Raw genomic sequence first — 27,701 nt, 5'->3', positions numbered from 1 at the left:
TAGATTCACAAAATGCTTTATCAAATAGTTTCTCATCTTGCTTGAGTAATGGTATTGACAGAACTTGTAGGAGTAGAGGACTGAATACAATTGCTACTTTGCCCTTGAAAAGCAAATTCTTCTCTAGCAGCTGTTCATGTTCAGTCAAGAGGTTCAGCCACAAAATAGGGCTACCATATGCAAATGAAACTGCTGGGAAAATGTCTGAAAAAAATATGTAGTTTTTCAAACTCAAGTTTGAGTAGTAGACACTGCACAACAGAGTTTACTCAAAAGCTACCAACGTAATTAATGCAATCTTTCCACTGAAGCACATCATCTTTTAGAGTACAATATGAAAACAGTATCTTTCTTAAAAAACAAAAACAAACAAACAAAAGGATTATCAATGTTCATTTTGAAGTTAAAACTAATTGTGTCTATGGCTCTACGATGTTTAAACAGCCATTGGGAAGGAAGCAGCTGATTAAGATATGGCAGTTACTGACACATTGAAGAAACCTTTAAAGAATTACATTTTGGAATTAGTGAAATAGAGCGTACTTAGTTAATGATTTTTGAGTCTTCAGAAGAATACAACCCCAGAAACATTCTAAAACTAACTCTACTCAACAAACTGAATATTTACTGCTTTTCTTCTTGCATATAATCCTGCCCAAGAAAACAGCATATAAAGGCAGAAGTAGGACTCATATCCACAAGTGTGAGTCTAAGTTCCCTTTCCAAATAATGGGAGAGACAGGCCATGCAAGGTCCATATACTTGATAACTAAAATCCTTAATAAAATTCTTTTAAAAATATTCATGTTTAATATATAAACATTTAATATTTAAATAACATTTAAGTAACATTTAAGTGCATTAGAGTTCATAGAGAGAACACAATGGCAATCCAGACATTACCATGTTCAGACATAATACTTTGTCTTCTTATAACACAGGAAAGAGGACAGAGAATGATCCAACCAACAAGAAAGGACAGACAAGCACAGTGGTTCTAATCCTGATCTTGCATGCAGAAGATGCAGATTTAACTGTCTGCTGCAAACTGCTGTGATTGCAGCAACTAAGTCACTTTGGGAACAACAGCAATTTAGGAGCCTAGACATGGAAAACTAAGAGCCCAAAGACCTATCCCCATAGGAATGGTCGATATGAAAAGGCCCAAGAGCAACCTTGCATCCTTCTGGATGGGAGTTAGAGGCTGGGTAGCATGCTCTAGGATGCCCAAAGTGGCACTAAACACCTATGTTTAGGCATCACATTTGTCTTTCATGGGGTATTCACACATCTAATTTTCAGCAGCTATGTTAGGAAAACCAGATTTCCTGCACAGACATTGGAGGAAGGCATTTTCCTAGAATGCCTGTGGAGATAACATCTCTGTCCATTGACTAGATATAAATTTCTCCCTCCTACATTAGAATAGCTATAGTAATTGTGTGTGAACAGCCTCCTCAGTGCCTCCATTTTATGAAAATTACAGCATTTCCAAATCTCACTCAAATATTGTAAAGTTAGATACCAAAGTGATGCTCATTCACTATGAGACCGGGGGCATATAATGACATAAGAGCAAAAGCCTAAAGAACTATGGACAACCAGATCTTCATGAATGGACTTCCATTTGTACCATGCACAGAGAATAAACTTGGTCTATTTTGGACTTAATGAATTAATCTCAACTTCGTAACTAAATGACCTCAGGGCAGGATTAATACATATGGGTAGGGAGTATTTACAACTCTGCCTCTAGCCATCTCACTTAGATGCTCTGAATTGCCCTCCTGAGAATACTGCTTCTCTCCTTTGACTATATAGGTAGTTTGGCTTCCTAATTTAGCCATGAATAAGCTCCTTTTTGAAGCTTTGAATTATTTTTGATGGAACCTCTGTGGCTTTGGCTAGAACACATCCTGACAGATTTAGATCCAATGGAATCACATCAAATTGGAGTATTTCAGAGACATCCACTCATATTTCAGAGCTATCCATCCATCCTCCAGTAGCTGAGACCAGAATTTAGAAAGAGGAATTTGGGATCTAAACAAGTTAATGATGTTTCTTTAAATTCTCTACATTTCACCAAGTTCTCTCTCCAACTCAGTGAAATTTTCTAATTTGACAGTTAGATCCATAAACCATCATGACTATCTTAATACTATCAACAGCCTAAGTGCAGTATCAAAGTTCAGTTCATTGAACCATCAAATAATATTTGCATTGGGGCATTTTCTCCCCTTGATGAGTACATGTAAGACCTAGTTACATTAATCATTATATATATTGAGAAGCAAATGTAATCCATTGTATATTCATCCTGTCCAAATGTATCAATTATTCAGTCAGAAAGGTCTAACTGCATGAATCATTTCAGTGTCCACTGCAGAGCAGGTTTGGAAAAAGGTTTTGATGGAAATAACTGAGTAGGATTAAAAAACAAAATTATTCTTAGGCTAAAATTTAAGGTATAAGTAGGTAAGGTATAAGGAGGTATAAGTCAGATTTAGGATTGCTCAGGAATGCACTTCTTTTTCTGTCCTCTCTGTGAAGCTTCTTCCAATTCAGAAATAATATTTCCATTCTGATGCAGGTAGTACATATTCTCTCAGGAAATTAATTTCTTAGCTGGATGTCACCTGAGGACATCCAGATGAACCACCTAATATTTTTGTAACCTCTTTTCCTTCTAATGCTGTCTTACATCTTAACACTTTACATAACACAACCGCAAGATCTTTATGGGAGACAACCTGATTTTATTGTAAAGTCATGAAGTGCCACACCATACTTCATGGCATTATACAAATAAAAGAAGATTGCTTCACTGCTTGAGGATTTGTTAATGTTGTGAAAGTCCTCTTTCATGGTCCAGTGTTCTGGGGAAAACTGAAGGTTTTGGATAAAAGGGAACAAGAATGGGAAAAGATTGATTTTCTCAGTTTTCCCCACTTTTACGGGAGATTCTTGTTCTCATTCCCTTCCAGAGCCCCAGTGTTAGGGAAATGATGTTGTCTAGAAAGGGATAATTACACGACACATTTTGTTATGACAGAATGAGACACTAGACTCTGAGAACTCTTTCTTATCTGGGGCACATGCAAAGGAACACATTAAACAGAAGTCCTTTAAGGAACATTAAGCTTCATAGTCGTCTTTCCTTTGTTGTGAGTTCGGTTGCTGTTGGCACACACAGTTGCTGTGGGACAATTATTTGGGCTGCAGCTTGCTCTCATTTTTATGCCAGCTCAAACCTGACATTCTCCAGTGACTAGTGATTCCGCAGTGCGATATTTTAAAGAAGTTTTTCCTTTCCCTCAGTTTTCCGAATGAACTTAATATAGTGTAAAGTGAGAATTTTATGATCCCAGGGAGAGAGATACCATACACAGACTATCATAGCATAAAAAACATCAGGGTAGGTTTCCCAGCACCCCCCAGTGCCTCAACTCTGAGCCAAAGGGACCATTTTCAAATCGAAAGCCTTCATATTTTTCATTCTTTGCTACTCTTTTGATAACAGAAGGCCAAGACAAACAGAAACAAATGGAAACTCTATTCTGCTGTTCACGCAAGCCTGTTCACAAAATGCCTCCCATAGGCTGCTTTCCACCAGCCCTGCTATTTCATTTAATCTGTTCAGTCCTGAAGGATCAACTTAGGCAATTAGACAAGGGATTTGGGCTCTGAGGGATAATTGGATGACTTGCATGCAATAAACTTCTTCCACGCTCTCTTCACTTTTTCTTTTGTTCTCTTTGCTCATCCCTTTGTTTCTCATCATTAATTTCTTTAATCAAGTTTGCAACACCCTTGCAGATACAGCAAGATAGTAATGTGACCAAGCAGCAAGAAGCTAAACACCTACATTGTGTCTCCTGCTGTTTTCTGCCTCTTTAAGCTGTTCTGATGTGATACCAAGGGGAAGGGGAGCTACAGCAGTCAAGGATTCACTTTTGTTTCTGCAGCACTGCTGAAAAGGCAGGGAGGGAATGAATAGAGCTCAGATGTCTTTGACTGCCTAATCTCAGGTGAATCCTGGAGGAAAGCTCATACAAGAAAAAAATATATTACAGCAGAATTTAATTGGTTGCATTCTGGTGAATTGTGTGTGAATTATATCATAGTCAAGGAGCTTACTGACATAGATTAAGCACAGCTGAAATGTAATTACCTTTCTTCCACACACCCCCTGCCAGCAACCATCTTCGTCCCCACTCCTTGTCGTTTCCAAATTCTAGTCTCTGAGCACTTTTTGCCTTCAACATACAACCTCATTGTCACTCTTTTTTCCTCAGCCTGATGCTTCTAAGTTTCATTTCCTCCTGTTTTGACATGTTCCTCTCACATCAGCCATTTCCCTAATGTTTTCCTTCCTAATTATTTATTTACTGTATAAAACTGCCATCCTCTACTTGTGTGATTTTAAGCTTCTCTTTGCTCCTTTTATTTCCTGTCTCCCAGTGCAGTTTGTAAACCAGACTGCATACACAGTGAATTTTAAAATCACATGCAAGTTTCAACAAACCTCTCTCATATAACAATATACCTTTCTTCTGTAATAAATGCTAGTGAAACACTTATAATTGCTATGCTATCAGTTGTAAAAAGTAACAGCAACAAAAATTAAAAATCCTTAACCTCCCAGCTTAAACGTGTAGAAATCATGTAACCTATCGCTGAATGTGCAGAGGTCCTTTTCAGTGCCCATCTCTAAAGACGGGTATTACAGCCGTAGCTACAGAGACTTAGCTCAGCCGTAAAGTTTCAGTTCTAGACAGCCACAGCCAGTCTCATATGAGCCACCAGACACAGTCCTACATACCTCCTCTGAAGAGTTGCTCAGGTAACACTGACAGGCATAATATAAAATCAGGACAGACTGTGCCTAACTTTGTGAAACACTGTAGGTTTCTTACAAATGAAAAGCACCCATCAAAAACTAGGTCAAGAGCAAACAGAGATTTATTTCTCCTACTCCTACTGAAATATGTACTCAAGAGCTAGTCCTCTTCAGATGAAGGTATTGGGGATTTTAAGACCAGATGAATATTCTACTGAGAAATAAATTGAAAAGTACTTTTCAGTGTTTTTGTATAACTGGACCCTTCTAAAAGGAGAAGAGCATGCAGCTCAGGCCTGCATATCTCCTCAGTARATAGCAGGTTTGAATAACTCTGGCAAAACAGAAGAGGGTATAGCTGCTGAGTTGCTTTAAATCACACTTCTGCGCTCTGCATGGAGAACATAAAATGATCCAAGATAGTGTAATGAACTAAGAGGAAGAAATATGAAAAATATGATTCAACTAAGTTCATAAAAAGAGGGATGATGCATTTGTCTCCAAACAGATGAGGAAATGAAGACAGTAAAGGTATGTCTGGACTGCAGTGCAGTGAGGTGATATCTGAGCTAGCTTGTGTCTTTGCAGCAGCCTAAGCACAGCAGTGGGGATCTCAGCACCACCTAATTTACCCTGTTCTGTGCCTGAAGAACACACAGATCAAAATCATGTTTTTCCTCTCCTTACAATCTCAAGGGACATCCTCAGACAGGTACTAGGAACTTCAGACACTTTATATCTTCCTGGCCTAGACCCGGATACATTTAGGAGACTATGGAGGCGGTAAAATAAAAATTTAGGTTAAATACCATGAAGCATTCTTCCCAACAGAGAGCTGTAAAAGGAGAGGAGTCGTCTATTTCTCCACATAAAGAAGGTGGACAAACCCCACTTCAAAGCAAATGAATACATGCTACACAAGTGATGGAATAAACCACAGCAGGAATCAATTCAGTGCAAGAAGGCAGTTAGATCAAGTGACTAACAAGGTCCTTTCTATAATTCAGTAGAAAATGGCTTCTGGAAGAACATCATGAGGCACTTCTCACCAGTGTACAGGCGTTAACCTTGGTGCCCTGGCTATGTTCCAGCTCAGGTAATTACCTTTTTCACTTAAAATTTCCTTCCAGACTCTCCTGGCTTTGTCTCCACTCCCTGGCCCTGATTTATATGCAATTAAAGAGCAGCAGTGTTTTACTGTGCAGGTGGTTGCTTGTCAGCGGAGGGAGTGGTAAGGGGATCAGCTGTGGAACGAAACGAACTTTATATTGAGCACAAGTCTCCATTAAAGGTTATGAAGTTCTTTAGGATCCTTGAAAATACAGTATCTAGATGAAAGACAACCCCGTGCAGCTCATCCTACGCCTCATCTGTGCATGTGAGGAGGAAGGCGGCAGATTTTTTTGAGGGAGAGAGGCTAGCAGAGCTCAGCAGGCAGCTTCCTCTCCCCGGTCACCATCCCGTAGTGCTCTGATCTCCACAGGAGAGCGGCTTCATTTCCTCCCCTCTGTCTCCTCCAGTGGAGCCCTTCAGCCCCACAGCAGGGTCTCACTTCTCCTGAGGCTCAGTTACTGCAATGCCGCAGCACTCGCCAGCTGCAGTTTTTAGCTCACAAATGAACATAGGTGAGCATGGTTTTGACAACTGCTTGGAAACCTTTGCTTCACAATTCCCTGCCAACACAGTGTCACTTCGCTGGGAGCTATGATTTATTTTGCCCAGAAGTTTGTGCAGGTGAGCTGCAGAACCTAAGCGCTAAAACAGAAATGCTGAAAATCCTTTAGAAGAATAAAGGAGGCTATCACAGCAGCAGCAGGTCCAGAGCAGCAGCCACAGTGCCTGAGCAGTACTGCAACACCGTAATCCTCTGGCAGAATGAGACAAACTGAAAAGCAACTACCAAGTACATACAAGCAGCATATGCAATCCAACAGCACACACAGTTTGGAGTGGTTTTCTAAAAGGACTTTCAGACACATTATTTTTGGTGGGGTTGAGTGTCATAGACACAATACAGAATCTGTGAAATAAAGGAGAAAAGGCAGCTTCCTATATTTTCAGAACGATTGTTAAAGAGCAATTGAGAGTTATGCTTTCTCCTCAGACCTTGGATTCAAGTTTTGAGTGTAGCTCTGAAGTATGGAAATATAATAGGTAATTTAAGAAAAGCAAACTTCAGAAATCACTCTAGGAAAAGTTCACTGTTCACAATGAAGAACTAGTTCCTAAGGTAATCCTTATTATTTTAAGAATTTCTTTCAATGTCTGAAAAGTTTGATATTTTGTTTGATATTCCCAATCGTACAGAGAGTGAATTTTTTTACACACACACACACACACACACACAAGAAGCCTGGCAGAGGTGCACAGCAATAGGATGAGAGATGATGAAGACAAGTTGCAGCACAGGAAATTCTGATCAGACATTAGGAACTTTGGCTGGTCGGTTGTTAACCATGAAGGTGGTCAAACACTAGAACAGGCATCCCGGGAGGCTGTGAAATCTCCATCCTCAGAGACCTTCAGGATTCAGCTGGACACAGCCTTGAACAACCTAACTTGATTAGACCTGCTTTGAGCAGGCGGTTGGACTAGGTGACTTTTGGAGGTCCTTTCCAAACTAAATTAGTCTGTGGCTGATATATATATGTGTGTGTGTGTGTGTGTGTGTGTGTGTGTATGTGTGTGTAAACACACACACACATATATACATATATATTTATATTTATACAGACACATATACACACAAATATATACATACATACATACAGTGTGTGTGTATGTATAAATGTACGTGTGCTTGTGTGTGTGTGTAGAGAGAAGGAATTTTTAGAGAAGGAGAATTTTTATATATACATATATATGCGAACAAAAACACAAGCAAACACAAAAATTTTGTCACAGATAAGCATATCCATATGCCTACATCTTAATCTGCATTTGTGTATGTGCACTATTAAGTGTGGACATGCATTCACCATATAGCATGGTGCATAGATGATGGAGGTATCCGAGTGTGAGAAGAAATATTAAAAAATGTAAACATGAGGTCCAATAAAGTAGGATTATTCCTGACACTGAATGCTGTCTAGCATTACCTATTTTCCTGTTAAATTCTGACATCTTAAGCTGCAGTGATTTTAACTACATCAAAAATAGTGCAACTAATGAAAGCTAATGAAATTCAGTCTACATGAACTGTTCAATGTGGCTTTAGAAGACAACAATTTAGCTCTGACCATCTAAGGAAGACTTAAAGGACACACTTTGAAATTCAAATTAGACTGGATTGAGGAAAATCACTACGAATACTAAAAGAAAAAGATGGCCCTGCTCCAAATCACAGCACAGCATAGTATGGACATCAGTTGCATCCAGGGAGTCTGACAAGCTTTCATGAGAGGGAGATGAGCAAAGAAAAGTTGAAATAAGATTGCAACTGTTCTCCAAACAACCACAAAAAAGGCTCAGCATGTCTCGCTCTGGTAGCTTGTTTCCAAACCACTAAGTTCTGTTGGTGGTGAGCAACCAACAATTTGTTGTTTTAACATAGCACCTGTATTAAAAGTGTCCTGGATCCTACTATACAAGGGAGACCTTCCAAGAAGAAACAGGTTATGAATCTCAAAATAGTAACACAAATGCATTTGGGGACTGGAAATTACCAGAGGTTGATAATGTGAACAAAACTTAGATATCCTACTAAAGTGAAAGGAACAATTTCTTTTAATTGTACCTCCTTTCACAAAATGCCTTTGCATAAATTCCCATAATTGCTTTTCTTCATGATCCTCCACAGATTTAGATAAGAAACAATACTTACAGCACTGTTTTAATTCCAAGTTAGTTTTAGAGGAACAATAAATATGTTCACATGCCTAACTCAGTGACAGTGCAATCTCACCGATTGTACCAAATCTCTTAATCTCACTCAGTAATATTTTTTACCTCACTTGTTATATCATATACAAATGAAATTAAACTCACTGGTGACCAAAACAAATTTTGTAATGTGAAGAACCTCGCACACGTCTGAATGGAGAAGTAATCATGGAGTACAGATGACAGTCACTGGAATAAAAATGTTCTAGTAACAACTTCAGCCTTTATCCTAAGAGTTTCCAAAGTATTTTGAAATGTAAGTTATCTGTACTAGGACCAGAAAAAAAAAAAATACATGTTCTCAATTTTTAGTATGTCTATAAGAGAACTGATATTTTATCAGATACAAAGATTGAAAGAAACATTAGTAAAAGCAAATGCATGGAAAATTGCTTCCACAGCAAAGAAGTCTCTGCCTTAAGTACAGTTTTAAAAAAGTTGGATCAATTAGCAATCTGTGAATGTTAGAAACATCTTAACAATGTCTCAAAGATGAAAGAGCATATCACAGAATGAGAAAAAGGGGAAAAATTAAATTACGTCTGCAGTCATAATGAATCAAAGCCCAGAAGGTGGTCTCCAAATCAGCAGGTTTTGATGAAATATTAAGGAAAATGATTATTGATGAAAAATGAATAAGCTCTTTTTGATTTTAGCAACCTTTAAATCACACTTTGCTAATTAAAACAGCTTCAATGCATCCCTCCCTTCCTTGATGGGCATTTAAGAATCCTTAGAAATGGTTGGGTTAATTTGTCAACATTTTAGCAAATATGCATAGAGTTTATCTTAAGCAAGCTGACACAGCACAGTTTAAGATGATGTACAAAATAATACATAGCTATTTTCTGTGTTTTTTCTTTTTGTCTCTCTTTTTAATTTTTACACTGTATCTATTAACACAATCACAAAGAAATGACAGGCAGCTTCTGCTCGTTTTCTCTGCAGCATGCAATTCCCAATAATAGGTACTACAACTATTAATGAGCCATGAACTACGTCTCCGGAAATAAAGACTGGTGCTATTATTTTTTGTCTCCTTTGTTTGCCAGGTCAGAGCGCTTTTAGGACAATTACCCCTCCTACCTAGGAGGCCTGTTACTGTGGGTACTGTGGGCTTCTGCAAATAAATTTCCTTCCCAAAGATAAGTGGAAATTAGAAGTATGAGGGACATTCATCCTCACATCCCTCGGAGTGGTATGTTTTCTAATTGCTCTCTTAAGCGATAGCAGTGGTAGTACTGCACTTTCTCCTCATTCTAGTTTCTATCGTGCTTCCTTTTAAAGGGAGAGCTAGGAGTGAGGGAAGGCTGTAATAGAGATTGAACTGGTGGACACAGAAGATGTTTCCATTACGGCATGTGATGTGACTCAGGTGTGCCATGTATTACTGTTACAAAACTATACATGAAAACTAAAATGACGCAAAATCTTGCTCCTTTGATTTTTTCTTTCACAAATTAATTCTTATATATTATATCACAGTCTAAACTCAGGGCAGATGAAATTACCTATCCATTACAAATTCCTGATCTATTTACTGCAACAACATTTCATACACCCATCATGTAAGAAAGACCTCTAAGAATGCATCAGATTGAAAACCTTTTAAAATGTCACTAGTATTTTAAGGAATGAAAAAAAATCTATAGCAGATAAACAAGTCTGATGTTAGAACAACATTTCTTCAGAAATATATAATCATATAAAATAGGTCATGCAAGAAACCTTTTAACATCTCGCATCACAGTGAGCCTTAAGGAACAAGATTTCACACACCTGACAAACCACTTCTTTAAAAATATGCTATGAAGTATAATGTTCCACTAATATACACTATTTTCTGAGGGAAGAGTGGAAAAGCATTAATTTTCAACTTTCCAGCCAAGAACAAAAAGAAATGAGATTTTAAACCAATTTCACAATTTCCAGGGTTCCCAACACAGTATGTTTCATAAGAAGCCATTCAATGAGTTTACAAGACGTTAAAAGGAATTAACAACCCCACATCCCCCATAAGTAGTGATGTTATTTTCCTTCCTAAAATTTACTACACAGGATTCCTCCCCACAGTTAGACTACACCACTTCTGCCAGCGACAAACTACTTGGACCGTATGCAGGATGCTTTTTAAGTCACATAAGCAAACAAGCTTGGCCATGAGGATAAACAATGTGGTTAAATATAGTTCGTCTCTCGTGTGAAGGAGATATCATTCACAAAAAAAAAAAAAAAAAAAAAAAAAAAATCCAGAAACCTGTGGATCAAATCTAGTATGTTGATAGTATGAACATATCAAGAAAAAGTAACTTTTACCTTACGTTTCCTCCATTAACTTATATTAATTTAATGAGCTAACTGCAAACAGTATGTAAAAAGAAAACAGATGAGATGAAAACAGAAAGGACCTTATGAAGAGCCTCTTATCAACAGTCCATTCTTATGCCTCTTAAAAACACTCTTAAAGGAGTGTCACCTGAAAAAATGCTTCTCATCTGTTATAACAAACATATCCATTTTGCCCAGAAGAGGTGCAGTTTCTTGGCCCCATGCACAACCATGTACCAACCTACCCATACAGGAAGATGCTGACAAAACTCTTCATTGGGCAACACAGATATCAGTTCAAGTTCTGACTGCTTTTGATTTATATCTATATTTAAGAGGGATATTACAAAATCAGCGAGTTCAAAGTTTTCTAAATTATGAATAAATAGTTTAACTCTGGAGCTGCAGAATACACTGTTTTTTTTAACCAATACCTTTGGACTGAAAACCTTATCTAATGAGTACTATATTCCTAATAAAAAATCCATTTTGTCCTAGCAAGCAGAGAGACAGAGTCTCTGAAGGCACAGCACTCTCCCCAAGCTCTGCCTGTGCACTTCTCCCCTATGATCAGACAACCCCAAAACACACAGAACCGCAGCTTCCTAAGTGCTTGGAGAGCAGGGGCCTGGAGCCTTCACCAAAGAGGAACAGATGGGTCCACTGGAGGGACATAAAAGATAGAAAAAGCATGAATTTTTATTCCATTTACAAACTGCCACATTCAACAACAAGAACAAACCAAACAGATTAAACTATGGCATTCAAATGCTGCATAACATCAGTTCCAAATCCACATTTCAGTTAGCAGGACTAGGAAATAACATATTTTAACAGTTTACACTGGTAGGATGACAGCACTTCATTTAAGAAACGGGAGAACCTTTGTCTTTTCAGCTTTGCATAATTAAATATTCACACGTAAATATAATGTTCTCAGGATAAAGAACTCCAAATTTTATTGATGGTATTAGTGGGAAATAAAGATGTGTGTGTTACACAGCACATTTTTTGGACTGCAGTCTCATGTCATAAAATAATTGTTCAAGGCCTGAGACATCGGCTTTTCTGATGTTTACATCATGTTTTGTTTCATACTAGGATATATTATTCAAGTTTTTTCTTTTTAATTAAATGCTACTTTCCATCATCTGAAGAAATTAAAAGCTGTTCTCTTTTTCATCCAAGCAATAAAATGTCTAATGAATCTATATCTCTATGCAAATTGCTCTAATATACCAATGAAAAGTATTATATAAAATAGTTACAATATACTTAAAACACTAACGTATATTATACCACTAATCTGATGAAAAGTGACAGGTTTTGATCTATCCGTTATAACTATCTTGGCTCATCATAAGCAGTAGCCGTACTTAAGAGACTTGAAAATTTCAAAAATGAACTGATCCTACTAATTTACAGCGAAGGGTGACAGTTAGCTCCGAGCACCGTGGCAATGAGGCAGAGGCGCGCGTCTGGGTGGGCCCCGCTGCACGTCCTTGGTTTGTAGCCCGCACCAGGAAGCTCATTGCTTTCTTATCTTTCTGGGCATTTTCTCACTACAACCATTTGCAGGGGCAATAACTTCTGCTGCTTTTGTAAAAACAAACAAATAGCTGTCACTCTTTAGATTATGCAGCAAGTCGACTTGAAGAGGGAGGAAGCAAAAATATCAGGGTTTAAGTGAGGCTGTGCCTGTGGTAAACGCAGAGAGACATGGTTCTCACAACAGTATCGGCGTTTGGGATCTATTCAAAAAGAAACCAGCACTTCCAAGTAATTAAAAGGGCAGTCGTGAATGGCGTTCACTGTGAGTCTGCCATTTATTCCACCAAAGGTGTAACCCAAACCGGGAGCGCAATTGCATGCTTTCACAATAGGGAGTCTACATAAATCCTCATGAATTTATATTAAAACTTGTCTTATGTTCTATCAAGATGGAAGAACAAAAGAAAACAACCAACCCAAGATAATAAAATGCCAATGCTAATAGTGTCTTTTGGGTTCTAAATACATGGGTCTATGAGAGACCAAACTAATTTTTAGGCAGTCCTGTGGGTAGGGATTACTGGCTTATAGGATGAAGAGGAGAAGAACAGAAAAAAAAGCAATGTGTTAGTGCTAAAGTGAAATTAAACCCTGTGAAGAGTCTCACAGAGGCTCAAACTAATCCTTCTCCAGGTTATCACAGGCAGAGGAGGAAAATACCACAATGGCTTCCAAGCACTATTTTCAGTGTTACATGCGAGGGAACTGCAAACAGTTCATTAACCCACTGCTCTCCACAGGGTTGCCCTGGGTAGTCTGCCTAGCCCAAATGGCCCAACTTCCACCTTCTAGGCCAGGAAAGTCTTTCTAGAAGCCAGTCTCACGGGTGATGAGCTCCACCATGCTGCAGAAGGGCTGATGCTGACGAGAAGATAAGGACTTAAAGCTTATTATTACTAATTTATGAAAGACTACAAATTATTTGGGGAGTTCATGGATAATGAACAGGTCCCCTCTCTGAGATGCTTGCAATCCAATCAGACATTTACATCCCGTCTACTCACGCGCAGTGCTTCTCGGCACATATGGCACGCGCAGGGCGCCGGCAGCAAAGGCAACCAGCAGAACCAAGAGCAAAGAACGGAGACGCAGGAAACCGCTTCCGCACCCGTGAACAGAAGTAAACAAAGGTAGGAGGGAAGCGCTTACTCACAAGCTTATTCAGTCTAGGTTGTTAGCCTTTTGCACAGCTCTCCGTTTTAAATGTCATTGGTTAGATGGTTTACAGTATCGTGGCCTTTCCCTTTGCGCCGTGCTCTTGCCAGCACCTCAGATCGACTTCAAGAACTGTCAAAAATCTCTTCATTTAAGAAGAAAGAAATATCTTAGCAGTTAGAGGATGTGTCACCCTGAGTAATAACTCATATCTTCATCTATTATGGGTCTGGCAGTAAGCTTAGATTTCACTGCATAAATGATTCCACAGACTTTAAGAACACGCCTATGACTGACACTACCAATAAAAGAGAAGTTTAATATAACAGCACGAGTGCTTTGTTTTTTTAACAAATATTTATCCAGGCATTACAATATAACATTTCATAGCTTTCATGACCCATTCTGCTATTGCTGAAAGTTATTTTATACATGCTAGAAAGACAGGTTCTACTTATTTCAGTTTTTATGTATTCCTATATTATATTAGAATGTCTCTTTCCACCTTCCAGGATTCATTACTCCCATTTCAATTTAAACAAAAAGATACTACTCAGCAAATAAAATTTAACATCTAAATAAAATATTCTCTCTTTCTTTTTGGAGGAACTGGAAACAAAATATGCAGTGCAACTTTAAAAGTAGCATTTTGTCTCCTAGCACCAAGCAGATGACAGTTAAAGCAACTGGGGTTATTTTCAGTTCCCAAATATTCCTTTGACATAACTTGATTCCACTTCTGATAAAAAAGAAACCAGTTCATAAAGGTCTCTCTTTCTAAAATGAACATTTTTTCTTTTTAATAGCAAAATGCATGCAAAAAGCATATGATTATGGTATTTATGTTTCCATTAAAATGTCCTCAGCAAGCTGGGGGAGTCTAGCCTACTATTTTCAAGCTATTTAGATTTACAGCAGAACAGTGCCTATTTTATTTCAATTATATTTCAGGACAATGCGCTCTTGGTGGGAAATGATTACACAGCGACAGCCAGTAAACGTCCATTAGGAGTTGTCTTCCTATATACTGCTCAGCTATGGATGTCAGGTGATCGCTATAAAACCCTATTGTATAGCATCATTGTCATCTACATGAAAAACATTATTGATCAGTAGTGCAGCTTTTCTTCTGTATGATGCAAAACATATTAGAGACATTTCGCAGCTAAACTAAAAGCTTTATCCACAAGAGCACAATTCTCAAGACACTCATTTCCAGAACAGTAAAATAAATATAGATTATACATTTCACCCAAATTCTCTCCTTTAATACCTAGCATAAAAAGTTGGTAAGTGAAAAAAGTGCTTAGCAGCCCGGCCCTGTAAATTATTAGCACATAGGAGGGAAGTACTGTAGCAAGGACAGCTGATGTATATGCAAGCTATACTGATCACCAATCACTCCAAACATTTATTTATTTATTATTAGAGATTCATTTCCTCTGAGCAGTAAATTCCTCCTCTGTTAGTAAACAGAATCTACTTTAATTCTTTAGGATCAAGATCAGCAAACAGCTTTTTTAGTGCTACTGCAGAGAATTGCTATGACTAGTGTTATTGGGATTTAAAATGTGTTTCAAGATTCACATGAGCTACAAGTATGCATGGATTACATAAGTAGCTCAAAATAAAGAACCTCTCATATTTGAACTACATATTTGAGTTAATGGATAATAACTGTCATTTAAAGAAAAAGAAAAAGAAAAAAAAGGAAAAACTAAAAATATCCATCAATGATTATTTTAACTCTGATTACAGCATTAATCTGCCTTCAAAGCAATTCTTAACCAGCTCCAAGTCCTGTAAGTCCTGTAGGATTTTTCCTGTAGTCCTATAGTAGCTTTTTTTCTTATTCACCAAAACTCTTATAGCCATAGGTGGTAAGACAGATGAAGCAATGCTGCTTACACACACATACTAATAAAGTGCAAATCTCCAACAGGTAAGTTAACATCTCTTTCTCCTTTGCTCTATTTCGGCATTAGACAATCCATTTGCTAATTTGGAGAAATGAATGGACAAACTGTTTAAAGAACAATCATTTTCTTTGTCTTTTTGTTGTGTTGGAAAATCTGGCTGTAACTACAGTGCTTGGGATGCCTACAAACATTAAATAAACCCATGAAGAAGAAATAAAAAACAGGCCTAACACTGTGTTCAAGTTAGGTTATAAAATAACTTGGGGACCTGTGGCTGACAACTTCACAGTTCCGTTATTTGACAAAGCACTGCAACAGTTGTCCTTATAATATCTTTAAACTTGCACAGAAAACATTTTGTTTGGTATTCTGATGAGCAGTTTACATATTTGTCCTCCACTTTGTTATCATTTATATGCCATGACACAGTTAAACTTGCATCAGTTGGTGGCATGTGTTGACGAAAATAAGAAAGAAGTTTAAGGAATAATAAAGAAAAACAAACCCTGACAAGGCCTCACACACAGATGCAATAATTCTGTTGCAAGTTAAGGAAAAATTTGTCATAAGTGTTCAACAATGGTATGCAAACTATTACGGGACATGTTGTTATAGGCTTCTTTGTATAAGACTTTTAAATAACCTTTTAGACATATTTAAATGTCAAATTTTCTTTGGCACTAAGCACAAAACTGTAATAGAAATAACATTTCTCATATAAACAATGTTGCTTTTAATATGAAAGTGCTAAAGATTTGAGACAGACTGGCCATTACCAGCTCCTGGCAGTTCACCGCAAGGGTAACATGCTTTTTGCTCTTCCCTTTACCATCCACAAAGACTGGAAACAACCATCTCCCTTTAGGTAACCTCTGAAACTTTCAGAGGAAAAGAAAGGATGGTAGGGCCAGGGGGTAGAGCAAAGTGAAAATTATCCTCACCACAGGTGAATGCTAATGGAAACAATATTTTAAGGACGCAGAACTGTAACCAACTATTTCTCATCAAATTTCTCAGAGCTTTATCAGGATAAATTAGATGGCGGAGGAGAGCGCTCCCTGGAGAACAACCCTACAGAGAGGCACTCAGATGTTTGCTGTGGGAAACGGCCTTCACAGGAGATGCCAAGGAAAGAGGTGAGGCCTCGCTGCTGGAAAGGGGACAGCAAGAAAAGCGTTGTGATGCACACAAGGAGCAGGGCTGGGTATCGGGCATGCAGGGAGACACAGTCCAGGTATCAGCACGTCAGGCCCATGTGGCCAGAACTATTTCCTCCAGTGATGCTCAGGTGACACTGTCTTTTTTAATGCATCTAAGATAAAGTCTGTAAAATACAGGGTGGCCTTGGCAAGATACCTCAGCTGTGAGCCAGGCTGAACATTACCTGGGGTCAAGATCCCAGATGTCCTTTAGAAAACACTAGACAGATGGAAAGCTGTTCCCTCTGAAGCTGTGGGCTCCCACCAGGTGACACGCTTTCCCAGCAGCGGCGCTGAGGTATAGACCCGAACTTCTCGCAGAGCATACGGTGAATCTGAGACTGCGTGAGCTGCTGCAACATTCGCAAAAATGTCTCCCAGCGTCAGGTAGGATTCACCAGCTCTGGAGTCTGACCACCGATAAACGTGTGAAGAGAGAGTGCAGAGAATCCCATATGCTTTCATTTGAATTGTCTATTTTTTTCCAGGTATTTCTTGCTGAATGTCCCATATCATGCCTTCATCACTAAACTCAGGGTGGCTTTTCTTGCTCCACGTCTGGTCCCTGACTTGCATTTTTTTTTTAAACTTGCTGCTAGCCTGTTGTGCATGCTGGGTAATGCCCCTTTTGTCACAGTGGGATCCAGCCGTGTGAGATGGAGCCTGCTGTACTCCTGCACTTTTGCAGAACAGCCTGAAAGTGCAAAAACTACCACACTGCTCTTCAATTCTACCCTTATGATTAACATCATATTCCCTCAGTGCTCCAGCCATAACTTCACTTTTACTCACTCTCTCCAGGCTCTTTTATCAGCAATCACACAGAGTTAGCTAGGTCATGCAGGTCTTCTACTTCACCGTGCCAGGTTTGCATCAAAGAAATTTTTTTGTTGTTGATATGACATTGATGCCATTCAATTCAGGCATGAAACACTGCCTTTGGTCTAACAAAAACAGCCGTGGGAGTCTCAACGTGGCAGCCATATTAACCAGCCAAGCTGTCTTGCTTTCCAAAGTCACAAAAGTGCTGAGATTTCAGGCACTCAGGCATACCCATGCTGGTTAGCGTAATACTATATAATATAAAATTTCAAGAGCAAGCTGTCTTTGGTTAAAAGCATTCTGCTTTCTTCACTAACGTACATATCCATAACATATAAATTATGTTAATTTAATATGAAAAGTAGACCTTTCACACAGTACAATACAGGAGAAGAGTATGATTGAGAACATAAAAAAGGCAGTTGTGCTTTTTTAGTAAGAATTTATGGTAAACACATCTGAAATGTCATTCTTTGTCATATTAGATGATATATTGTTCACAATACTACATGATTCTCTAAGGAAAAGAACTTTTTAAAATAGATCTAGCAGAGGGTTAAATACACGACTCTCAGTCCTCAATCAAAAATAGTTTTAGACAATCAGCTGAACTCTGCACGACAGCTACTGTCTTTAAGAACAACTGCCAAACGACTCTGTTAGGACCTAGAAGAGAATATGCAAGATCAGTGCCGCCTCCTCATGTGGAGATATATTGATCTCAAACACCGTAAGCAAAGATACTATTTTGTTGATTTAGGTGAAAGTGCAGTATTTATCTTCTGCAAAGAATGGGGTAGAAAGCAAAACAACAAGTGGTTTTACTAAATTAGTGACCTCTGTAWAAATTAACAATACCTCCTATACTAGGATTTCAGTTTTACTTTTTGCAAAACTGAGAAAAGGCAGAACTACAACATCATATAGGTAAGCTAACAGGAGAGATGCATTTTCACTGCTAATGTACAAAAGCCTTATCAACAAACTTCACCTTTGGTTATTTCTACCTTATGTTAGTTTGCATCCCCATCTTAGCTTCAGGTTTTCAGATAAACTCAAAACTCAATCAACAGAAGCCATAATTTTGCCTGATTTCAGCATAAAACCAAACACAAAATAGTTTGGATACTGTAGCCGCAGGAAACGTACAAATCATTAGCTACAGCCCAATAATTCATAAGTCAAGCTTGGAGTTCACTCACTTGATCTATATTTTATCAAAAAATTCCAAATGTTAGGCTGAAGTGTGGGACTATGGTAGGATTAGAATCCAGGTAAGCTTTAACCCACTTTTGGTTCAATTGTAAGAACTTTCCACAAATTTTGTAACTGTTGTGAATAGCTTAGAAATGTTGTATTCCACATCCATACTAACTAGAGCTCTGATAAATAAACTAGCTGATGTCACAAGTTAGAATTTAATTTACAGTATACCAAATAGTGACTCTAAAATTCAAAACCCTTTTGAAGAATGAGAAGCAAAGCAGGAGTTCTTCAGAAAAAAAAAAAAAAAAAAAAAAACTTGCACATCTCATCCTGTTACAGTTTGACTTGTGAGAGCTCAATACTTTTCTACATAAAGGCTTTTAAAAAGCCATTAATAAAAATGCAGTTCTGACTTTCCCACTGATGTACAGTCATCTCCCACGACAAAAAGCATTACAGGGGTGAATTTGGAAGCAGTGTATTGATTGATGTCTGGTGCCTACCTGTCTACAGGTGAAGACTTTGAATTGCGTGGTTTCTTCACTTGGGCGTACAGTGCTTCCACAGTCTGCCCCTCCCGAGGGCTCTGTGGTCGGGCGCTCAGAGTTATGGTGCCACTATTTGAAGAAGAGTCATAGGAAGCAATTCCAGCATACATTGGGTCTGCATCACAGCCAAATGTCCGGTTAAAATCCTGTATCTCGGCATAATCACGTTCACGAGCTTGTCTCTCTCGAAATTCTCGTGTTTTTGCTTGAATTCTGAAAAATTAAAAGAAGGCTGAAACTATTTTTTTTTTTAAATCATTTGAAAGCACATGTTCCCTAAAACAATGTTTCTCACTAGTTAGCAGACACTTTATACAGTTCATCCTAATGAAAACAGCGAAGTGCTTTCAGTTTGACTTTGCCATGGAGTCTCAGGTTTACTTTGTTCACCAAAGTCTAGACCTAAGCAATGCTCCTGCTATGATCAACAGTGACCTTTAAGGAAGAGTCCAAACATTCACAGTCTGTTCTTACACTGTCAAGTAAAATAATGGCTAGCCATAGTTGTCAGAGTTTACCTGTGGTTTTATGCATCTCAGGATGTCTCTGATATTACCTGGCCCTTCTGACACCAGTGGCCAGACCCCATTCATATCATATCATACTCCAGCATAACCAGATTTTGTGGTTTTAATGTCTCTTGAATTTTAGAAATCAACTTTAATGTACTTGCTTGGTCCAACACTACAAAAATCATACTTCTTTCAAAATTTAAAACCACATACACACACATATTGATGCATGTATGTATGCATACAGTAAACCACAAAGTTTCTTTTATTACTCATTTACAATGAAAACAAACTGAATCTGGCACCTCTCCAAAGTAGGCAGTTTCTCCTCAGAAAGTATCAACATGTTAAAGTTACAAAGGAAAGATTTTTTATCTAGATGCACTTGTTTAGCTGTACGATAAAAAGTGAGAGATAAAAATAGATGACATTTAGGAACCTGACAAACACAAATTGAGCACAGGTCATACTTTCAAAAGCATACCAAGACTAAAATTTGAACTTGGCTTCAAAGTTTCCCTGGCGTTTTAGAAAACTTGGTCTTTCACACACATGCAGAGTGAACTGAAAAAGACAAAACCAAAAAAACCCAGCACCATCTCCCCAGACCAGTTTAATGCCCTGTCATCACTGCAAAATGAAGCGCTCAGCTGCCTCCTCCCTCCCATTAGGAAAATGTGCTCCTTTTTCATCTAATATAGTCATGGCTACACAGTACGACAGCATCTGTCCAGACTAGGGCTGCGTGCACCCCTGCCATGCGCTATTTCCAAAGACAGCTTGCTCACAGCCTCCTAAGGAGACACTGTCTCCTCAAAGCCTCTGTCTCCTTTGAAAACAAGCCTGAAAAGGCAGGAGCTCAACCGGCACTTTTGCCACTGTTACTTCGGTCTCCCCTGGGGGCTGGGACACCCCAGCCCTGGTTCAGTTGCTCAGAGCTGGGCATGCCCAGGGAACCCTGCTGGACCTCCCGCGCCGGGCAAGGGGTGCTCCTGCAGCTCCTGCACCGCGTGCTGACGACTCGGGTGCTCTGTAACACCTCAAGCGACACAAGACGACTGTGTTTACATAAGTGAAGCAAGCCCCTAGCTCATATGTGCACATCTGAATTTAAGTGTCTTCATCTGCAGACTGAGTCCCATGAAAATTGTCCTTTCCATGCTAAGAAAGCTCCTGGTGACAAAAGAACGGAATAGGAGATGGATGGGCAGATACATTTTCCTCAAAAATCCCAGTAGTACTAACCACAGATACTGACTACGAGACAAAACTGACCAGCTGAACTCCCTCCCGGTGCCATCTACATCCAAGGTTCGGTGATTCATTTACATGCCCTGAATTATGCCCTGTCTCTGGCTCATTCTTCTTCCTACGGAAACTCTCGCTCTTATTCAGCCACAGTGAAAAAAAATGCAAATAGAAGTATTCTGACTGAGAAAACATTACTTAAACCACCAAAAATTTTTGAAATCAGTTTGGCAAACAATGTGCTATTAACTCAAGATATTTATTTTCTTTATTGCTTCTTTTTTATTTTAAGAGGAAAAGGGACAAGAAAACTCTAAAGGTACTCAGCTAGCAGCACGCTCCTCTACAACTACAGAGACCTCAACCTGGAATAGGCTTTTTGCTTTTTGTTGTTTTAACTTAAACTGACAAAGGACTCAGAGTTTAAAATCCAAAACCATTTCAAATTTAGACTGTGTTTCTGCATGCCTGTTTTCAAAAAGAAAAAAAGATGTCCTATAGTCAAAAAGCAAAGCTGCAATTCAAACAGTTTACAGTCTTAATCATTTTGAAGTTATTTATGCAGAAGGAAAAAAAGGCCTGAAAAGGACCTGCTTTTTTTGATTTCATCTCTGCAGATTTCACTTCCAGTTTGCAGTCCTGTATTAATTACCTTGTGGAGAAATGTGTTTACCTATTGATATTTCTCATCTGAACAGGAAAAGCTAAGGAATTCAGAAATTTCTTAGATTTTGGCAGATTCTGGCATTCAATTTTAGTTTCAAAGGGCAACATATCATCAAATACCAGAAGACTGGCTGACACCAATTTGAGAAAACAAAATTTCATGCATTGCAGAAAACCAAAAGTTTAGGGCATGATAGCTGTCTGCACAGCAATGACGCATAGAGTAAACCTTTCAAACAAAAGAAAACTTCATCTATAGTGGTTACGAAACATAACTACCTAACCAGTGATACTGGCCTCAGTGCTTTAGTGACTGCCATGAGACATGCTGATGAATTTATCTAACTTTTGACCATGAATATCATATAATTTCCACACGTGTGGACATGAGTGCCTCCAGTTTCACGTTAACCAAGTTTTGTCATGGACCTGCTTATCGGCTACTTAATACTTTTCAACTTTTAAATAGCGCAGTTTGCAGCAAGAACATTAAGTTTTTCCCACACATGGTTTAACAAAGAATAACGATTCTTATTCAAGTGGGAGAGAACTGATTATTGAAGTGTTATGCAAATAATAATGTTTGTATCCCCCAGGAAAATTTTTAGAATATTTTATATCATTGTTAATACAACGTGTAAATACACATATATAGTATTAAAAATTAGAGTCTGAATGAATTATAAAGCTTTCCTGTTAATTATAACCAAAGTATTAAGTTACTATTTACAGTAAGTAATGTTTAACAATGGATAATCCTCAGGTAAAACTGACGCCCAACTATACTGACAATCAAAATGCTTTGATTTTGTTCTCTTAATTATTTTTTCTGTTTAAACCACTGTGCAAGCCCTGTCATTTTCACGAGACAAAAATACAGGTATCATGATTACTTAACATGTTTTGAATACTGTTTAAATACACCTTTGCTTTTGCCTTCTTCAGGACATATTACATTTAAACATTATGTTTCCAAACTTAGAGGAACAAAATGACAAAGGAAAAATACTTGAACTTATTCTTGAAAAGAGTAATAACTATCAGCTGAACATTACACTATCACTTCTGCAATTATGATAGTTTTTAACTCTGAATCTATTTACATACAGGTAACTTGAACCTAATGCTACATTGTTTTTAATGTAGACCCCCTCTTTTTGTGTGTGTGCGTATACATGTGATAAGGTCTAACTCATCTGTCAGCACATACCTAATTAAGTACACATATGGGAAAGGCTAACGATGAATATTGTGGAAAAGATTAAAATAATTGTGTAAACACACTGTGCAGCACAGACGAGAATGTGGAATTTGCTCTGCAATTCAGCCCTAATCAGCAATGTTCCTGGTATTTAAATTCAATATCTGGAAAGTGTTTGACCGCGGTACTTTAGTTTTCCAGTTTAGGTATGTGTATTAACCTGTCCTTGCTGAATTATATTCATTTATGACATGGCACAATAAAAATGCATGTGTCTGAAATTTCAGATCAAATAATTTTGAGGATTTATGGTCTTCCAACAGATTTTGTATGTTTTAACAACAATAATAATGCTTAGCATTTATATAATTCCTTTCATCTTCAAAGAATTTTGCAAGAATCGTTAATCTATTTTGCAGTGTTTAAATGAAACTGAACTTTTAAAAATACAAAAGCTGTCCCAAGAAGTTTCTAAACCCTTCTTGCTGAACTGTTAATATGAAAATGTCAACAACATACTGTTGTGCTTTTGAGACTCAAATTATAATGTTCAGTTAAGGTATAAACCATCCTCATGCATTTGTGTGGCATTCATTCAAAAGCTAATGATAACTGCTTCAAATGACAATATTGTTAGCTGCAGAACTTCCTATAATTGTTCAAAGAGCTTTTCATTGCAAGTTAATCCCATAATGATAGACATACCCATTGTATAGCAATTCCTATGCATGTGAAACGGTGGTCACAAAAGTAAGGGAAAAGCTTTAAATGCTGCCTCCAGAGAAGAGCAGAGACCTCATTCCCTTTTCAAAACCCTGGGAGTGAGATTCAGCTTGCAGATGAAAGCAACTGCTGCTATAGACACCTAAATTTAGGTGTCAACATAGACTTTGGACTCTCATTGGAGTCAGGGGAGATTCAGTCAACAGTCCAGAGTCAGTGGAGTCTACAGAGCTGTTCAGCTGAACAACAGAAATGTGCCCATTTTAAGCCAAATCCTTCTCTAGGCTCTACTGACTGTCTTGAGTACACCTCCCTCGACCACAATGGGCATTTAGCCATGTAGCTCACACATAGATACCAAATTAAACATTTTAGCCTGTGAGCTGATCCCACCCTGAGACAAATGTTTATACCAATTCCATTTGAACTGAACCTTAACTTTTTGCAGCACTGGAAAACTCAAAGCAGAGCTGTGTTGAGTAAAAGCGAATAAGCAAAATTGGCAAAAGAAGAAAAATACACCCTAAATTCAAATAGTGTTAGGAGTAAAATTATAAATATATTCTCAATGCCTTGGGAGCTTCAGTCCCCTTTGTGGGATTTTTTCATATTAGTGATCTAGATCGCTGGAAAAAAACAGCTACTTATCTTAATTGATGAACACAGTTTGGGAAGGACATTCATGACAAGCATATTACATTTGTTGTTGCAATGGCAGCAGTGCCCTCCCATAAAAGCAGAAACAAAGTTGGCTGCTGCTTCTGGTGTGCAATTGCTTGGTCAATTCAATTAATCCTCCTGCTGCTGCCAAGATTCAGCTATTGCCCAACTACGCAACCTAGTCTTTTCCACCGAGGCTCAGTGATTTGCAAAATCAGTACTGAACATTTGCAGTTCCACATATGTGAGATAGCTGATAATGTTTATTAAGGATAGAAACAGCATTGTGTAAGGACAGAAGCTAAATGACAACCCATTCAACATTGCCAGTTCTCAGTTGTTCTGCCATCAGAGTGGCATGCTGCTGCATGATGGATCGGAGACAGAGAACAACTATGCCACGCTTATAAAGCCAGTCAGCTTGTTTTAGTTAGTCAGATGGGATGACAACATTCGGGCCAAATTTTGCCAGATATCCCTTCTAATAGAGAGGTCAGGAGACGTGTTAGCCACTGGCCAGAACTTGTCAGCTATGTCCCCTCCTGCTTCACTAGTGCAAAATACCTCATGGGCACAACATGCCAGCAAGTAAGCCAGGTCTTGCTGTTTCTGCTCCGCCTCCGTCCGACTGCCTTTAGGGCTCTAACAGCCCCTTTTCTAATTTTTGGCAATCAAGTCATTGTGGGAGTTTGTCCCTTCTGTATTTTTCTTTGACCTTTATCTGGATCCAAGCAGAATTTTTCTGACAACTGCTCTTTTAATTAGGATACCTTGATTATAGGCATTATTGTAATTTCCCTCTGAACCAACATGTGACACTTAGCTTTTCTTATCACAATTAGAGCTATTCAGTTATCACAGTTCTGAACCATCTCACAGCAAAGCCATCTGGTTTCCTGGGAAAATCATTCAAAAGGATCACTGTGGGCAGTGGATAATCATAGGCATTAACAGTGGTAGCTTATGAACAAGAAAGACACCTCCCCTTCCTCACATGCCCACCAGTTCATTCAAAATTTGTGCATGTTTAAAAAAAAAAGTCAGAAAATACTGCTAAGTAAATATCATTTTTAAATTGGAAGGCTGGTGTCCAACCTTTCTCAAGTTATTAAATGAAAAAATGAACACTTCTGCCTTATCTCCCATGTACATACATGTGCGGCCAGCAGGCTGAAATATGACTTTCCACTCACCTCAAACGCGTTAAGAAAGTATGCAAAATGTGGTCCGTTTGCTAAGGATAAGCACAAGCATACAGGGACAAAATCAGAAAGGCCAAGGCACAACGTGAGATAAAAGTAGCAGGGAGCTTTAAAGATAACAATAGATCATTGTGTAATTGTATTAGTAGTAGAAGAAAGAGCAAAGAAAAGGTTGCTTCCCTGCTTGGCACTGAGGGAATGATATTGACAGATGATGCTGAGGGGACCCGAGGCTTAAGGGGCTTTTGGGGGTTTGGTTTTTTTTTGCATCTGTCTTCATTAAAACAGTTGATTGCAAGCAGGTGGCCAGCACCACCAACAGAAAGATCTCCAACCTGAATAGGAAAAGAACTAGTTAGAGACTGGTTAAGCAACTGTCTGAGGCAGTCTCTGAACTGCTTACAGTAACCCCAAGAACCTGTTGAGGACACCCGAAGTACTGACAGACTAGAAAAAGTCAAACATGCATTGGAGGAGCAAGAGAATTATAGACCCATCAGTTTAATTTCAATCCCCTGAGAAACTTTGAAACAAACTACTGATAGGCACGGAGAAGCTAATGGAACAAGCAGTAGCCATCATAGATTTACCAAGAATAGATGTCGAGTCAAGCTGCTTTTCTTCTACAACACAGTAACAGACCTTGTGAATTGGGGGGGGCAGGAGGGAAGCACATTTTAGGCTAAGAAAAACTGCAGCAGGATGGATGCCACAGGTTGAACTAAGCAGCTCCTACAGAGTATTTTGAAAGTAGTTCTCAGGAATTCACAGCCACACCAGAAGGACGGATGGACTGTGGTTCTACAGGACCTCCCTCCTACGTCTGATTTTACTTAAGGTTTTCATTATCAATTAGGATGCCATTAAATCCACACACAACCCAAATGCAAGATCGTTGGAGGGAAGGATTAAAATTTCAAATGCTCTTGAACAATTGACGTTTTTCAGAGTGGACTTTAAAATAAAATGAACTTCAATAACAGCAAGTGGGGGTAATGCACATAGTTAGAATAATTAAGCAGACAAATAAAAAGTAGGGGGAAAGTCCGTGAGTTGCTTTTTCAGAAATGGATCTGGAAGTTTTACTAGATGACAGCTACACGAGTCAGCAATGTCAAGCTGCTGTGCAGAAGAAAAAGACACAGTGGGAATGTAACAGCAGTCTTCTAATACATAGCAAAGAAAATAATAATATGTTTTCCACCTCTAAGGCAAGGATTAGGGATTTGAACTGCAGCAAGAATAATTGAGACTAGATACTGGGGGCAATGGAACTTCCTAATGGTAAAGATAGCGGAACAGATTGCCATGGGAAATTGTAGGGTCTATCTCATTATAACCTGAAAAAAAAAAATGGATGAAACATCTTGCAGGAATGGCATACACAGGATATCCTACCTTGGAAAAATGACATGATCTCTATAATTCTGCACTTACATGGAAATTATATACATACATATTTCTTGTGTAACGTTTTTACAAGAACAGAGAGAGATAACAGGGGCTGCCTAAAAAGAACATCCACCATCTTGAAATTAAAGAAGTTCATCTACACAAACAGTCTTAATTTTCTCTCTCCTTCGGCAATCACAACCAATCTGCCAACTAGAATATGTGATAGTAACTACTATCTCTCAGAAGTTTCCCCCTGCTCAAAATGAGGACAGAACGCTTGTTTTCATGAGGAGTCATATTAAAGAAGGCTATTAAAGAAGGTGGCAAAAGACAAGGAAGAAAAAAAGAAATAAAAATTTGCAAGAGATAGAGTAAACACAATACATACAAGAAGGTGAAATGCAAGCACTAATCTGAGACCAAATGATATCAATGAAACTAAAGGAGACATTGGATTCATTTTCTCTAAGCTGGTGGAATCCCTCATGTATTTCACCCCTCCCTTTCACTAACCCCTGGCTTTCTTGGCTCTTCCCTCATTCTTCCAAAGTGAAAGCAGAGTATCTCAAATCTGCTTTCTTTGATCTTGGCATAAACAAGTGAAAATCCTTGCTTATTTTGACAAAAAAAAAAAAAAAAAA

General features: G+C 38.4%; 1 protein-coding gene across 1 annotated transcript in view; it reads right to left on the bottom strand.

Annotated features, from left to right (window-relative positions):
• Positions 1-27,701, bottom strand: part of PARD3 (par-3 family cell polarity regulator) — a 519,789-nt gene that overhangs the window by 84,660 nt on the left and 407,428 nt on the right. Inside the window, exon 22 of the mRNA XM_026068529.1 lies at positions 19,409-19,666. Within this exon, the coding sequence (XP_025924314.1) occupies positions 19,409-19,666 (258 nt within the window). The remainder of the gene's footprint in view (positions 1-19,408; positions 19,667-27,701) is intronic.

The sequence above is a fragment of the Apteryx rowi genome, unplaced genomic scaffold (genome assembly GCF_003343035.1).
Source record: "Apteryx rowi isolate R43461 unplaced genomic scaffold, aptRow1 scaffold_274, whole genome shotgun sequence".
Lineage (NCBI taxonomy): Eukaryota > Metazoa > Chordata > Aves > Apterygiformes > Apterygidae > Apteryx > Apteryx rowi.
Note: the sequence above shows the minus strand (reverse complement) of the source record. Positions and strands in the feature narration are given on the sequence as shown.